Source organism: Schistocerca cancellata, chromosome 3 (genome assembly GCF_023864275.1).
Source record: "Schistocerca cancellata isolate TAMUIC-IGC-003103 chromosome 3, iqSchCanc2.1, whole genome shotgun sequence".
NCBI lineage: Eukaryota > Metazoa > Arthropoda > Insecta > Orthoptera > Acrididae > Schistocerca > Schistocerca cancellata.
Genome location: NC_064628.1, coordinates 563,999,468 through 564,013,330, shown reverse-complemented (window position 1 = coordinate 564,013,330; position 13,863 = coordinate 563,999,468). Strand labels below are relative to the sequence as shown.

The 13,863-nt window shown below is 42.4% G+C and overlaps 1 protein-coding gene across 1 annotated transcript in view; it reads left to right on the top strand.

The window, feature by feature from the left end:
* The window catches only part of LOC126176430 (potassium voltage-gated channel protein Shab), a 478,681-nt gene that overhangs the window by 33,426 nt on the left and 431,392 nt on the right, over positions 1-13,863 (top strand). Inside the window, exon 3 of the mRNA XM_049923587.1 lies at positions 1,021-1,513. Within this exon, the coding sequence (XP_049779544.1) occupies positions 1,021-1,513 (493 nt within the window). The remainder of the gene's footprint in view (positions 1-1,020; positions 1,514-13,863) is intronic.

Sequence of the window (13,863 nt, the reverse complement as noted above, 5' to 3'; positions counted from 1 at the left end):
CGTGATTAGTTTTACGCTGTCAAAGTATCTTGACCCACAGTTTTCTTACGCTGCTTCTGCCTGCAGCGACTTATCCTCTCACTACAGAGCATAGGCCTCGCATGAAGAACAACTCCGCATCATTTATATATAAATAGGTACTTCTGGGCACTAAATTAAGTATGAACGTTAACATGACACTACCCAGATGTATGTCAGATGTGAGTCACCGACGTCACACCGATATGATGTATGTGTGTAGCATGTGTGACGTCGTCAGATCGTTCGGACACTTTTGAACAAAAATTATGATTTCTTACAAAAAATTCCGAGAACTGGGTAAAATGGTGAGAATATTGAGCGAAAGTAGTGTGGGCCCCTTCATCCTCGAAGTACAGATAATTGTGCACCCTCATGATCGACTTAAAGTCTCTTGGCAGGACTTGGGCGCCATTGGGAGACAGCATTACGACGTCGACGGGTGCGGGTGGGAGGGGAGGGGGGGGGGAAGCCGAGATGCGGTTAGAGGGTAGCCTTCACACGGCAATGACGCGACGATGTCGGGATCCCTAGAATGGCCTTGATGCAGTTAATCTAGTTCTCTCCTTGCGTCCTTACTTGTTTTAACACATGAGTACACCAGGGAATAACGTCCACGGTACTTGAGGGGAGCTGTTGAGAATCGAAACCGAAGGGGTAGACAGGTTGGAATATATCCAACAAATACTTGACCCTGAGGTAAAGAGGTTGGCACAACAGAGGAATTCATGGTGGTCCACATCAAATCAAGCAGAAGTCCGATTTAAAAAACTGAAAACTAAGTTAGGGATCTTAATGCGACTCTTCGCTGAACTGTAACGAAAGAAGGCGAAAGAGAACGCCAGTTTTTGCTGTTTTCATTGTCACACGATTACGGAAGCTATTGAATTTGTCCTGCCCTATAATTTCTGTTCTTCTTAATGATGTTTACGAGTGCCTCGAAGCAGGTACATTTAGTAAGAGGGGCGTACGTGCCGTATAAGTGTCAGTCGGTGCCCGCAGGTCGAAGGCGCTGAACCGGAGGGTGTGCATCAACGTGGGCGGCGTGAAGCACGAGGTGCTGTGGCGGACGCTGGAGCGCCTGCCGCACACGCGCCTCGGCCGCCTGCGCGACTGCAACACGCACGAGGCCATCTCCGAGCTCTGCGACGACTACTCGCTCGTCGACAACGAGTACTTCTTCGACCGCCACCCCAAGTCCTTCAGCTCCATCCTCAACTTCTACCGCACGGGGAAGCTGCACCTCGTCGACGAGATGTGCGTCCTGGCGTTCAGCGACGACCTCGAGTACTGGGGCGTCGACGAGCTGTACCTCGAGTCGTGCTGCCAGCACAAGTACCACCAGCGGAAGGAGCACGTGCACGAGGAGATGCGGAAGGAGGCCGAGTCGCTGCGGCAGCGCGAGGAGGAGGAGTTCGGTGAGGGCAAGTGCGCGCAGTACCAGAAGTTCCTGTGGGACCTGCTCGAGAAGCCCACCACGTCCATCGCCGCCAGGGTGAGTCGGGCAGCGCGCTGCCGCGCCTCCACGCCGCTCCACCACACCAGGGTTCTCACAATAAGTGGAGGTTCTCTTGGCTGCAACACTGTACAACACGCTCTCGCGTACACTTACATAATACAACAGATACACACATTTTCTGTGAGTATTTTCTGCTTCACACGACTCTATATTGCCATATAAGCCCTGTCTGCAAACACATTATTGCATCAATACGTCACTCAGCCGTTCTTTAGACGTACGGTGGTCTATAGGGCTCATATCCCCTTCTTTCATTTATTCATACCAAATCACTTCGCTAGTACATAAAACAAGATGAGTAGTTCACACGACCCAGCAGACGTTTATTAGATGAAACCAACTCTCGATAAGGGGAAAAAATTTTTCCAGTATTTATTCCTGCGAGGAATCGTATATCATGTGACACACGTATTATTCCTCAAGAAGGCTACAGGTGCTCTAGTTTCATAGATTTTTCATGTACGGTTATACGATCCCCTGAAAAATCATCATATCTTATTCTTTGCGGTCTTTATTTTTTTAATCATATTAGTCGAGTATTTTTAAGAGAGTTTTTTTTTCCAACAGGATCTCGTTTATCTCCATTACGATTTATTTTTGCCACCAAGTACCTGGTACCATTACCAGCTAAACCAAGTTCATAACGAAAGCGTGTACAACTGTTTTTGTTTCATTTGTCAGAAATTTCTACTAAATGTCATCGTCAATGACGTTCATTCTTCAGCTAACTGAAGTTAATTCGTCCACCATTACAAAAAAAGTGCCAATGTAACAAGGGACATAATTCCTTGATAACATTATAAATGAGAGAATAGATCGAAAAGTACTACTTGAATTTAATAAATACGAAGAAAATAAGTGGTACGTTAAACGGAAAAATATCCCATTCTAGTGTTAATTTAGGAGGGAAAGAAAAATACATATGTGACGGTTTTCATTTGTGAAGTTTGTTATTTCAGACATGAGCTCTATCATCCGTATATTTGGGGTGGATATAGACGATCCGGACCTTGAGCTAAAAGAAAACGCTCGTTTTGTTAGTTAAGCGTAGTATACTTAATTTTGTAATAGGTAATACAAGTGCGAAAATTAAACATATCCTATCCTCTATTCCAAATGCAAACGGAAACCTTCGAACATTACCTTATTTTCACATTAGAGATGAAGTCACATATAAGGAAAGTTATGTATAGCTATGAGGCTCCATATTATTACAAGTAAAGGGAGCGTATTTGCTACTGTCTTTGCCTATCAAAATTAAAATTAAACGTATTCGTGTTGTTAACTTCGCATAACACTCAAATTAAGTAAAATAGCCATGTTAGAAAACACGGAGCAACATGTGTAGCGTTACGTCGTCATATCGTCGGAACTATCCATTCTAAAATCAAAATGCCACCCTGGTGATAAGTTCCAATGAAGTGTACTTTACCTGACGGTATAGCTGAAAGTACAGATGTTAGGGGAAAGTTTGGTGTTCAGAAAAAAATTGTGCATTCACATCGAAACAGTTATACCAATAACTACTGAAACTGAGAACAAGATATCAAGCTATAAACCAAAAACGATATGGATATTAATGAAATAATCTGATGCAACGAGAAACGTTCCTCAACATTAGGAAATCTTGAAAAAACGAGCAACTAAATAAAAGATACTTTAATAAAAACTGTTGCTACAACATGATGGCATTTATAGGTTTTTACTCTATCAAGCTGCACTTGTGCTGGGTGTATAAAGAAGATAACATAAAGAAATTCTTGTAAAGACGTTTTATGTGCTTCATAAAGTAATACGCTGGTGACGGGAAGGTAAAACTGTGCGCAGTAGTTTCAGTGCAACTCGGAAATGCGGTTCGCACAGAATGCTGACACACTACAGCAGTAAGGACACCAGTAGCTGCCTGTCGAATTTCCTGGTATATCCATAAATTGTGGTCTACCTATTTGTGGCGGGAATGGAGAACACCAAGGAGACACGGGCTGTAGCAAGCCTGCTGTTATAGTCTACATGTCACTGACAATCATGGGCGATCTTAACTGTTTCGAGTTGCGAGCATTCACAACAGTCACCACTAAATGAGGAAAACTCAAATCCTTCAATCGTTCCTTACGTTCCAAACGCTCCCGAGGCGTATTTCCGCCACACAAAGATGGCCTAGATTTTGCAACGTATCTGCTGTGCATTAAGTCTTCTCTCTACGACAAATTCCGCTTCTTTCCTTGCCTACCGATTAGCAGATGTGCAGCTAGGGAAGTGGTTAAGACTTTGGACTCGTATTCGAGAGAAATAGTTTCCACCTACCTGTATGACCCTGATCTAGATTTTCAGTAGATTCGCATAGTTAGTACAGACGAATCCTGCATCTTCTGTTTCGCCAAATTAATATTCTCTCCCAACAGAGCTTTAATTCGGTCTGTCGTTAAAAAGACGTTGATAGGATATTACACGTGCATCATAATACCAAACAAAATCAACAGTTAGACAGGGAAAAGAGCGATGTCGATTGTTCATTGTTATCCGCACAGCCAGTATGGAAAAAGCCGAAACGGCTGCGAAATTCAGTACTCAGTTCCTTCGTATGTTTTCTGTTAACATGTAGCACTGAGTTCTCCTTGCAGGTTCAAATAGCCTTGTGATTGTGCTGCTCACGTTAGGTATTAGCTGCGGACATAATTTTGCGTCTTATACGAAAAATCAGAAAAGAATAGATAGTACGATGAAAACTAATCGCAACAGCTATGTTAGGGGCCATAATTGTCGTCCACAGAGCAACTGGCAACAGCGAGTACAGCAACAGAGGCGGTCAGGTATGTTCTCTGGTTGGTTGTTGTTATCGTAGTAGTAACTTTTGTTATTCTGATCCGCCTAGAGACTGTAATCTTTCCACTTAATCTCCGCTGAAAATTCATGCATCGGCCATTTGTTGTGATATTTGTTCATTTGGCAATGCAATTATACCTAGGATCAGAATGAATTATTTGCGATAATATTCCTCAGAGAAACCCTGAGTTTGGTAGTCACAATAAGTTGCACTTTCTTAAAAGTTGATTGCGAGCGCACTATAATTACAACACTTTACTAGCATAAAATACTTTTTTTCAGTCTGTCGCCGTGCATGTCAGCTCGTTACTCATAGTTTCCAAGGAGTGACGACATTCACTAACCGACCGTCCGATGTGGCGCAATGCTTAAGCCTAATTTTCGGGGAACTGGATAAATGTCCCCACTTCACCTCCGGATTTAGGTTTTACATGCTTTTCCTAAATCTCTTACGTAGAATATCATGATATTACCTAACCCATCCTAGTCCAATACGACAAGGCGTTCCGTCTCTAATATCCTCCTCCTGGACGAAACAGCAAATTTTGAAAAAACAGACATAATGTCTTATGGGACAACAGCAATCAGTGATTTTATAATGTTACTTAAAATCCGTCTTGATTGCAAAAAAATTTTTATTATTCATATGACCGGTTTCGGTTCATTCAGAACCATCTTCAGATCTGAAGATGGTTCTGAATGAACCGAAACCGGTCATATGAATAATAAAAATTTTTTTGCAATCAAGACGGATTTTAAGTAACATTAGAAACAGCAAATGTTAAATTTCTTTCCTTGCCATTGATGGTGATTGAAAGATTACTTGGCCAAAACGGCCGGCTGGAGTGGCCGAGCGGTTCTAGTGCTACAGTCTGGAACCGCGCGACCGCGACTGTCGCAGGTTCGAATCCTGCCTCGGGCATGGATGTGTGTGATGTCCTTAGGTTAGTTAGGTTTAATTAGTTCTAAGTTCTAGGGGACTGATGACCTCAGCAGTTATGTCCCATAGTGCTCAGAGCCATTTTTTTGGCCAAAACGAGCATCGTAACAAGTTTGTTTATAATTAAAAGGGAAAACCATAATAGCTCAGCGGCTATGGTCGAAAAATTCACAGTTCATTGAACTTTCAGCTTTTCTATGGCCAACATACTCTGAGGTGACAAAAGTCATGGGATACCTCGTAATATCGTGTGGGATACATGAAAGGGAAGCATTGGTTGGGAAGGGAGTGAGACAGGGTTGTAGCCTCTCCCCGATGTTATTCAATCTGTATATTGAGCAAGCAGTGAAGGAAACAAAAGAAAAATTCCTAGTAGGAATTAAAATCCATGGAGAAGAAATTAAAACTTTGAAGTTCGCCGATGACATTGTAATTCTGTCAGAGGCAGCAAAGGGCTTGGAAGAGCAGTTGAACGGAATGGATAGTGTCTTGAAGCGAGGATATAAGATGAACATCAACAAAAGCAAAACGAGGATAATGGAATGTAGTCGAATTAAGTCGGGTGATGCTGAGGGTATTAGATTAGGAAATGAGACACTTAAAGTAGTAGATGAGTTTTGCTATTTGTGGAGCAAAATAACTGATGATGGTCGAAGTAGAGAGGATATAAAATGTAGACTGGCAATGGCAAGGAAAGCGTTTCTGAAGAAGAGAAATTTGTTAACATCGAGTATAGAGTTAAGTGACAGGAAGTCGTTTCTGAAAGTATTTGTATGGAGTGTAGCCATGTATGGAAGTGAAACATGGACGATAATTAGTTTACTCAAGAGGAGAAGCTTTCGAAATGTGGTGCTACAGAAGAATGCTGAAGATTAGATGGGTAGATCACATAACTAATGAGGAGGTATTGAATAGAATTGGGGAGAAGAGAAGTACGTGGCACAACTTGACTAGAAGAAGGGATCGGTTGGTAGGACATGTTCTGAGGCATCAAGGGATCACCAATTTAGTATTGGAGGGCAGCGTGGAGGGTAAAAATCGTAGAGGGAGACCAAGAGATGAATACACCAAGCAGATTCAGAAGGATGTAGGTTGCAGTAGGTACTGGGAGATGAAGAAGCTTGCACAGGATAGAGTAGCATGGAGAGCTGCATTAAACCAGTCTCAGGACTGAAGACCACAGCAACAACAACGCTTTTGTCAGGCGTAGTGGAGCAACTCTAAGTGCCATGCACTCAACAAGTCCTTGGAAGTCCCTTGCAGAAATACTGATCGTCGCTGCCTCTATAGCCGTCCGAAATTGCGAAAGTATTGCCGGTGCACGATTTTGTGCTCGAACTGACCTCTTGAGTATATCCTACAAATGTTCTATGTGATTCGTGTCGGGCGATCTCGGTGGCCAAACCAGACGTTCGACTTGTCCAGAATGTTCTTAAAACCAGTCACGTACAATAGTGTTCCTGCGACATGGCGCATTGTCATGGATAGTAGACCATCGTTGTTAGGGAACATGACGTCCATAAATGAAAATGGGCTCCAAGTAGCCGAATATCCAGAGGACCTTGTCCATTTCTTGTAAACACAGCCCACATGATTATGGAACCATCAGCAGCTTGCACAGTGCTTTGTTGACAAAATGGGGACCGCGGCTACGTGGGGCCTGCGCCACTCTTGAAATCTTCCATCAGACCTTATCAACTGAAATTGGGACTCATCTGATCAGGCCACTGTTTTCCAGTCGTCTAGGGCCCAACCGACATGGTCACGAGCGCAGGAGATGCGCTGCAGGCGATGTTCTGCTGTTACCACAGCCACTGTCTGCTGCCTTCGCTATACTGTCCTAAGGGATACGTTCGCCGTACGTGCCACACTGATTTCTGCGATTATTTCACGCAATGTTGCTTGTCTGTTAGCAATGACAACTCTACGCAAACGCCTCTACTCTTGGTCGTCAAGTGAGCGCCGTTGGCCACTGCGTTGTCCATGGTGAGGCGTAACGCCTGAAATCGGACATTCTCGGCACTCTCTTGACACTGTCAATCTCGGGATTTTGAATTCCCTAACGATTTCCGAAGAGAAATGTCCTATGGGTCTAGCTCCAACTACCATTCCGCGTTCTAAGTCTGTTAATTCTTGTCGTGCAGCCACAATGTCGGACATCTTTTCGCATGAATCACCTGAGCACAAATGACAGTTCCGCTAACGCACTGCCCTTTTGTACCTTGTGTACGTGGCACTGCCGCCATCTGTATATGAACACATCCCTATCCCATGAGTTTTGTCACTTCAGTGTATCCGAAACGTTCCACACGATTCTCAGCGTGAATCTAGACAGCAGAATTTTGAAACTTCTGAAAAATTGAAGATGTCCATCTGACATTTACAAAACAAGTTCCAAAAACACGTCTTCTTGCAAAAATGAACAAGCGGCTTTGTTCATTTGCTTCGTTAACGCCCTGGCGGCGCCCAGTACAGGGGCTGCTGCGGCGAAGCCAGAAAACAGCTGCCTAGCGACGCGTCGACGCTAACCGCTGCGAGCGTAATCCTCGCCCATCCAATTAGAACAGTAGCCGCGCAATTCAGCGGCGGCGCCGGAGCGGCGGCAGAACTCGTTTAATGCGCTCCGCACAAGCCGCTGCCGGATTACTCTTCGTCCTCGGGCGAACTGACGAGTTACGTGCTGTCAGGCTGCCGAAAGATATGTGAGCGATCGTATACACACTGCCTACAACTTCCATTTTCGCCTCACTGTGCTCCAGTTTCCTTTCCTGCTCTCACGCTTCCCTCTACTTTTTTCTGAACGGCTGTGCACTTTCTTGTGTTTTCCCTCAATGTCTCTTAGAGGGATTCACATAGAACGAGCGAAGTAGTGGAAATGCCATAGAAAGCTACTTCACTCTCATCATCAGGTTATGCGCATTTTAAGTGAATAAGGGTGTACCGTAAGACAAACACTTATTTCTCTGCGTATGCTTCAGGTCACTGCCCCTTCTCCACTATTTCTCCGGAGAACATGTTTCATTCCTTCAGTAAAATTCTGGAAGGTCTGGAAAATACCCGTCTACGATTTCCAGAGCCTCTTCATTTGATTCAAAAAGTTTCCAGTCGCAAATTTCTTTTGATGTGGGTATAAGTTGAATTTAAATGTGCCGCACCTGTTGAAAATGATAAATCTTCCACATTTTCCACTTCAAATAACTTAGCTTTTCTGTTTTCAGAGGCCGTTTACATGCCAGTGACTAATGATTAAAAATATTTGACTAATGGTTAAAACATTTTTTCGTGAAATCCATCCTTTTATACAATTGTTCCTCCATTAGAATTGTTCAGACGACGTGCATGATATCCTTCTGTAAGAAGACCAGCACGAAGAAACCTCTCTGCATCGCAAATCATTGCTTGTAATCATTACAGAAAAAGAAAAAGACTTTCCTGTTTTTTACAGTGTCACATTGTGTCGATTGTTGTTCTTTTTCTTGCTTCTGATGGTGGGGTAGGTCCGATGCAGAGTAAGCTATCGGGGCACAAAACCAGTTAGTCCCATTAAAACGATTCGAACTCGTTCAAGAGATTTGAGACCCTTATCTTGCCCTAATCTTTCTCATTCTCAATCCATCTCAGGTTGTTCTTACTAGTACCATTTCAAAACAAGGTGTTGGTTAAATCTATGGCTCTATGGTAATGTTTTAAAGTACATTTGTATATTTCATTTGCATAGTGGGAAATTGAAAACTAGAAGATGAGCAAGGTAAGATGATTTCATATCACTCCCTTTACTTTGGAAATCATAAAGAAAATTTTTAAATACGTAAAATAAGAAAAGGCCAAAGGAACACGTATTAGCCGGATGTAACTGAATCACATTCATCTTGCTGATGTAATTCCAATGATTGCCACTACTGCAGCTAAACTTCAGCAATTAATGGTACAACTCAGTAGGACAAGTCGAAAGTAGACCTCAAAATAATTTATAGAAAGAGTCATCGAAGAGCAAAATTGAACAGACAGAAAAGTACAAATGCCTTGGAGTGCTATTGATAGCGCAAATAGGATCTTAAAAACCAAGTTTACGTTCTGATGGAGACTGAAAGTTTGCAGTTATTTTTTTACGTACTTTATCAGTCAAAAAAATGTTGAGACTGTATTAATAAAAAGCAGAGAAACGTTAATATAGTGTTTAAATGTTTGAGGTACTTTACAGTCTCCCTCCAGTTGATTTGATGCAATCATGTGTGAAACTGTCATAAAAGTCCATTTTCGGGATATAGGTCAACGCGCGTTTTACAATGGTTTGAACGTCGGTTCTGTCATCAAAGCGTTGTTCTTTCATGTGAATTCCAGCACTTTGTCGTTTTCTGGTAGGTTCGCGCTGATAAAACCAAGTCTCGTTGCCTGTGATGCATTTTTTCCAAAAAGGAACTGTCTGCGTATTTATCAAGTCGCAGAAGGCTGGTTTTTTTTTCCAGAAGTCAAGGTGTATGGGATAACCTTTGCGCACACTTATCTCTTCTTTAAATAGTTGTGGAGAATGTCTTGAACTCTTGTTTTTTAGATATTGCTCCGTTGCCGTCTCTGACACACCAACCTTGACACACTACTCCACTACTTGACAGTACTCACATGTGGCCGGTCGACAGCACATCTGTTGTTTAAATTGTTGGTTCAAGCTGCCACCGTAGTTACTGAGCTGACGTCGTTGATATGCTAGGTATAAAATGAGTCACGGAACTTTTCATATGGATGGTAGTAAATGCGAAAGCCATTTAAAAACTGAAGATAAGCAGAGAGCAGAGAAGAAACGCATGTTATTAATACGTAGGACAGACAGGAAAACAAATAAATAGATGAGGTAGCTGACTGGAGTGGATGACGTAATTGTGATTGTAATGAAAGTGAAATGGAAGTGGGAGTATGTAGCCTGGCGAATGGAAGCGTATAACAGCCAAGAAAGTACTTTTGGTGGATTCCCGGAGATTATAAATAATAAGACGGTGACCTAATTAGAGGTGAGTAGATGACAGCAAATAATTACAGGAATAGTATGGATGCAGGCTACTGGAGACCGTAAAGCATTACCGAATTCACTTGGTGATAAACCATGTAAAACTCATATTCCATTATAGCGCGGTATTCGAAGAAAACAAAGGTTAGAGTTTAACGTCCAGTCGACAACGAGGCAATTAGAGCTGAAGCACGGATTAGGGAAGAAGGATGGTGATGGGAAACGGTCGTACCCTTTTCAGAGGAACTACCCCGGCATTTATTGACTTAGGGAAATCACATAAAACCTAAATATGGATGGCCAGACGGGGATTTGAACAGTCAATCTGCAGAATGCGAGTGCAGTGTGCACCACCTCGCTAGGTGAAGTTATGAGTAGGTTTGTAATACTGTGTCTCTCTTCCCCAGCTGTGCGAAACTGAGTAGCTCGACTGTGTAAACCAATAATAGGGCGAAATATCTAAGAAACAGTGTTTGGATAAGGGCCTACAAGATGTTAACTATTAACACACTCTCAGGTCTAGCGCCTGAATATTACGGATACTAAATCTGCTTTCTTTTGAGCGAACATATTCAAAATTCTATAGACACCTTATGAAAGGAAATTCATTTTCTCCATATCCGACGTGTAATTGCAATACCATCTGAAATACCCCGTTCGTTTGACGGTATTCTATTTTATTTAAGCAGTACATAAATCTTCTGCACAGCAACAACATTCGAGTAACTTGTTTAGCAGCACTATTACATCGCTGGACACGATCAACATAGAACAAACGCCTGCTCAGTAGAGACAAATCTGATTTCGGGTCCTGGTACAGCACACAGTTTTAACGTGACACAAATGCTCATTCTTGTTCATGAAAACTAAAAATTTTCGCCGGAAGTATAGGCCTACTTATAATTTTATGTGGCGCCGATGATAATTGGAGACCGTCATATTCGGTGGATAAAGGATTGTTCCATACTTCCACATATAATACAGGCTTCAACGAATAGCACCAATACTGCTCCTGGATGTTTCCATATCTCATCCGCACACTCTCCACTGAGTAAACTTTCGGAAATCAGCGAAGACTCTGGCCTGTGCCTGATTCACCTGATTCATTTCACTGTTTCCCTGCCTCTCTGAGTAATTCCAAACAGGCATCTCCCGTACCTTTCTTGAGTACTCTCGTAAGTAAAAATTGGTTATACAAAGTGACAGTGAGCCACCAGTTCAGAAAAGTTGAATGATGTGTTTCGCAAACTATTTATTTGCTCTTCTGTTTATTTATTCTGTTGCCCATCTAGTCTTTGTCTCAGCTACTTAAAACTTCATTGTTGATTCGTGCTACCTTTAGTATTCATTACAAATTTCAAACCGATTACAAGTTAAGAACGCTGTACAAGTGCAGGATAAAAGGGGAAAGAATATAGCTGCTTGGTTTACGGATAACATAGCTGTGATAGCTCCATATGAAATAAATATGCTAACATGGGAACCTCCCCATCGCACCCCCCTCAGATTTAGTTGTAAGTTGACACAGTGGACAGGCTTTGAAAAACTGAACACAGATCAATCGAGAAAACAGGAAGAAACTGTGTGGAACTATGAAAAAAATAATCAAAATATACGAACTGAATAGTCTATGCGCAAGATAAGCAACATCAAGGATAGTGTGAGCTCAGGAGCGCCGTGGTCCTGTGATTCACGTGAGCAGCTGCGGAACGAGAGGTCCTTGGTTCAAGTCTTCCCTCGATTGAAAAGTTTACTTCCTTTATTTTCGCAAAGTTATGATCTGCCGGTTCGTTCATTGACATCTCTGTTCACTGTAATTAGTTTAGTGTCTGTGTTTTGCGACCGCACCGCAAAACCGTGCGATTAGTAGACGTGCTTCTCCAATGGGAACCGAAAACATTTGATCGCAAGGTCATAGGTCAACCGCTTCCTCCACAGGAAAACACGTCTGATATTTTCTATACGACACTGGTGACGGCATGTGCGTCACATGAAGGAATATGTTGTCGACCCACCTAACTGCCGGCCGGAGTGGCCGTGCGGTTCTGGGCGCTAAAGTCTGGAACCAAGCGACCACTACGGTCGCAGGTTCGAATCCTGCCTCGGGCATGGATGTGTGTGATGTCCTTAGGTTAGTAAGGTTTAATTAGTTCTAGGCGACTGATGACCTCAGAAGTTAAGTCGCATAGTGCTCAGAGCCATTTGAACCCACCTAACTTGTACACTTGGCGAATGGGTAAAAAGATTCTTCTACCTTGCCCGATTTAGGTTTTCTTGTAGATGTGATAATCACTCCCAAAAAAGTGATGAAAACATAAGAGTTTGTCACATAAACTGCAACAAATGAATGCAACAGTTTCACAGTCGCACAGTTTTCCCTGTGCTCTGTCAAAACATATGTTTTTAACGTTTTCAAATTTTTCCGTGTGAAGACCGTCAAATCCTGCATATGTCCAAGCAAATCTGAACATGTCCTGGAATTTTGGAGAGCGAAGTTGATTATGTGTGAGTGCCTGACACACGATTACATAAACAATACTGTTCTGTGTACCTGTGCAGCTTCGCAAAATCATAGAATCTTTTCACAAAGTATTTCACTTGCCGAATACCAAATACATCTAACGGTTGCACAAGAGGTGTACAACCTGGAGGAATGGTAATCACTTCTACTCCCACACTAAACTTGTACAATGCCTGATCCTTGTGTCCTGCAAGGAGTAAGGCAAAGTTTTTGCCCGCGTAAGGAGCAATAACACGTTCATTAAAGTCTTTCACTAGTCTTTTCTCCATTTTTCCTGACGCACTGCAATTCACAATGACATTCGGCGTTTGCGCAAGTACCTTATTCACCTGTTGCTGAACTTGCGGTCCAAATACACCATTTTTTCCTGCAAACGTAAATAAAATGTAGGTAAAAGAAATCCTGCTTCGTTCAGAGCATATTGTATGGTATAACTATGTGAAGTGGCATGCAGCTGGTCTACAGTACATTCCGTGTCGCCTACTCCAACTAACGATAACGTGAGGGTCGATTTCATTTCATAGGTAAAACCGGACTGGTCTGTGTTGAATATATATGCGTCTTCATACTGTTGGAATCTGACGTTAGTTTCTGTAACAAACGTCTTGGAACACTCTAAAAGTTCTTCCAGTTTATTCGCGTAGTTCTTGCTTACATATTTCGTAATCTTCCTGCTCGTTAGGAGATAAGACAGCTGAAGCAAGAAGCAAAGATGGCATAAGGAATTGGATCAGCAAAATCAATGTTGATGATTAAAAGAAAAATGATTTGTTCAAACAACATGAATACTGACTCGAAGTAAACGGCGGTTGAGAGCCGCAATTGGAGCGGAATCCTATATGACTGTGAAACACAGACAACAGGGGGGAAAATGAAATCTCTTGAAGCATTTGAGGTATGGGCTAGTGACATCTGTTCAAGATAAAGAGGACGGATGAAACCATCAACCAGGAAATGCTGCAAAGGATTGGCAAAGAAAGGTTATTTAATAAAACAGCAGTACGAAGAAAATATAAGATGATTCACCACAAAATACGATA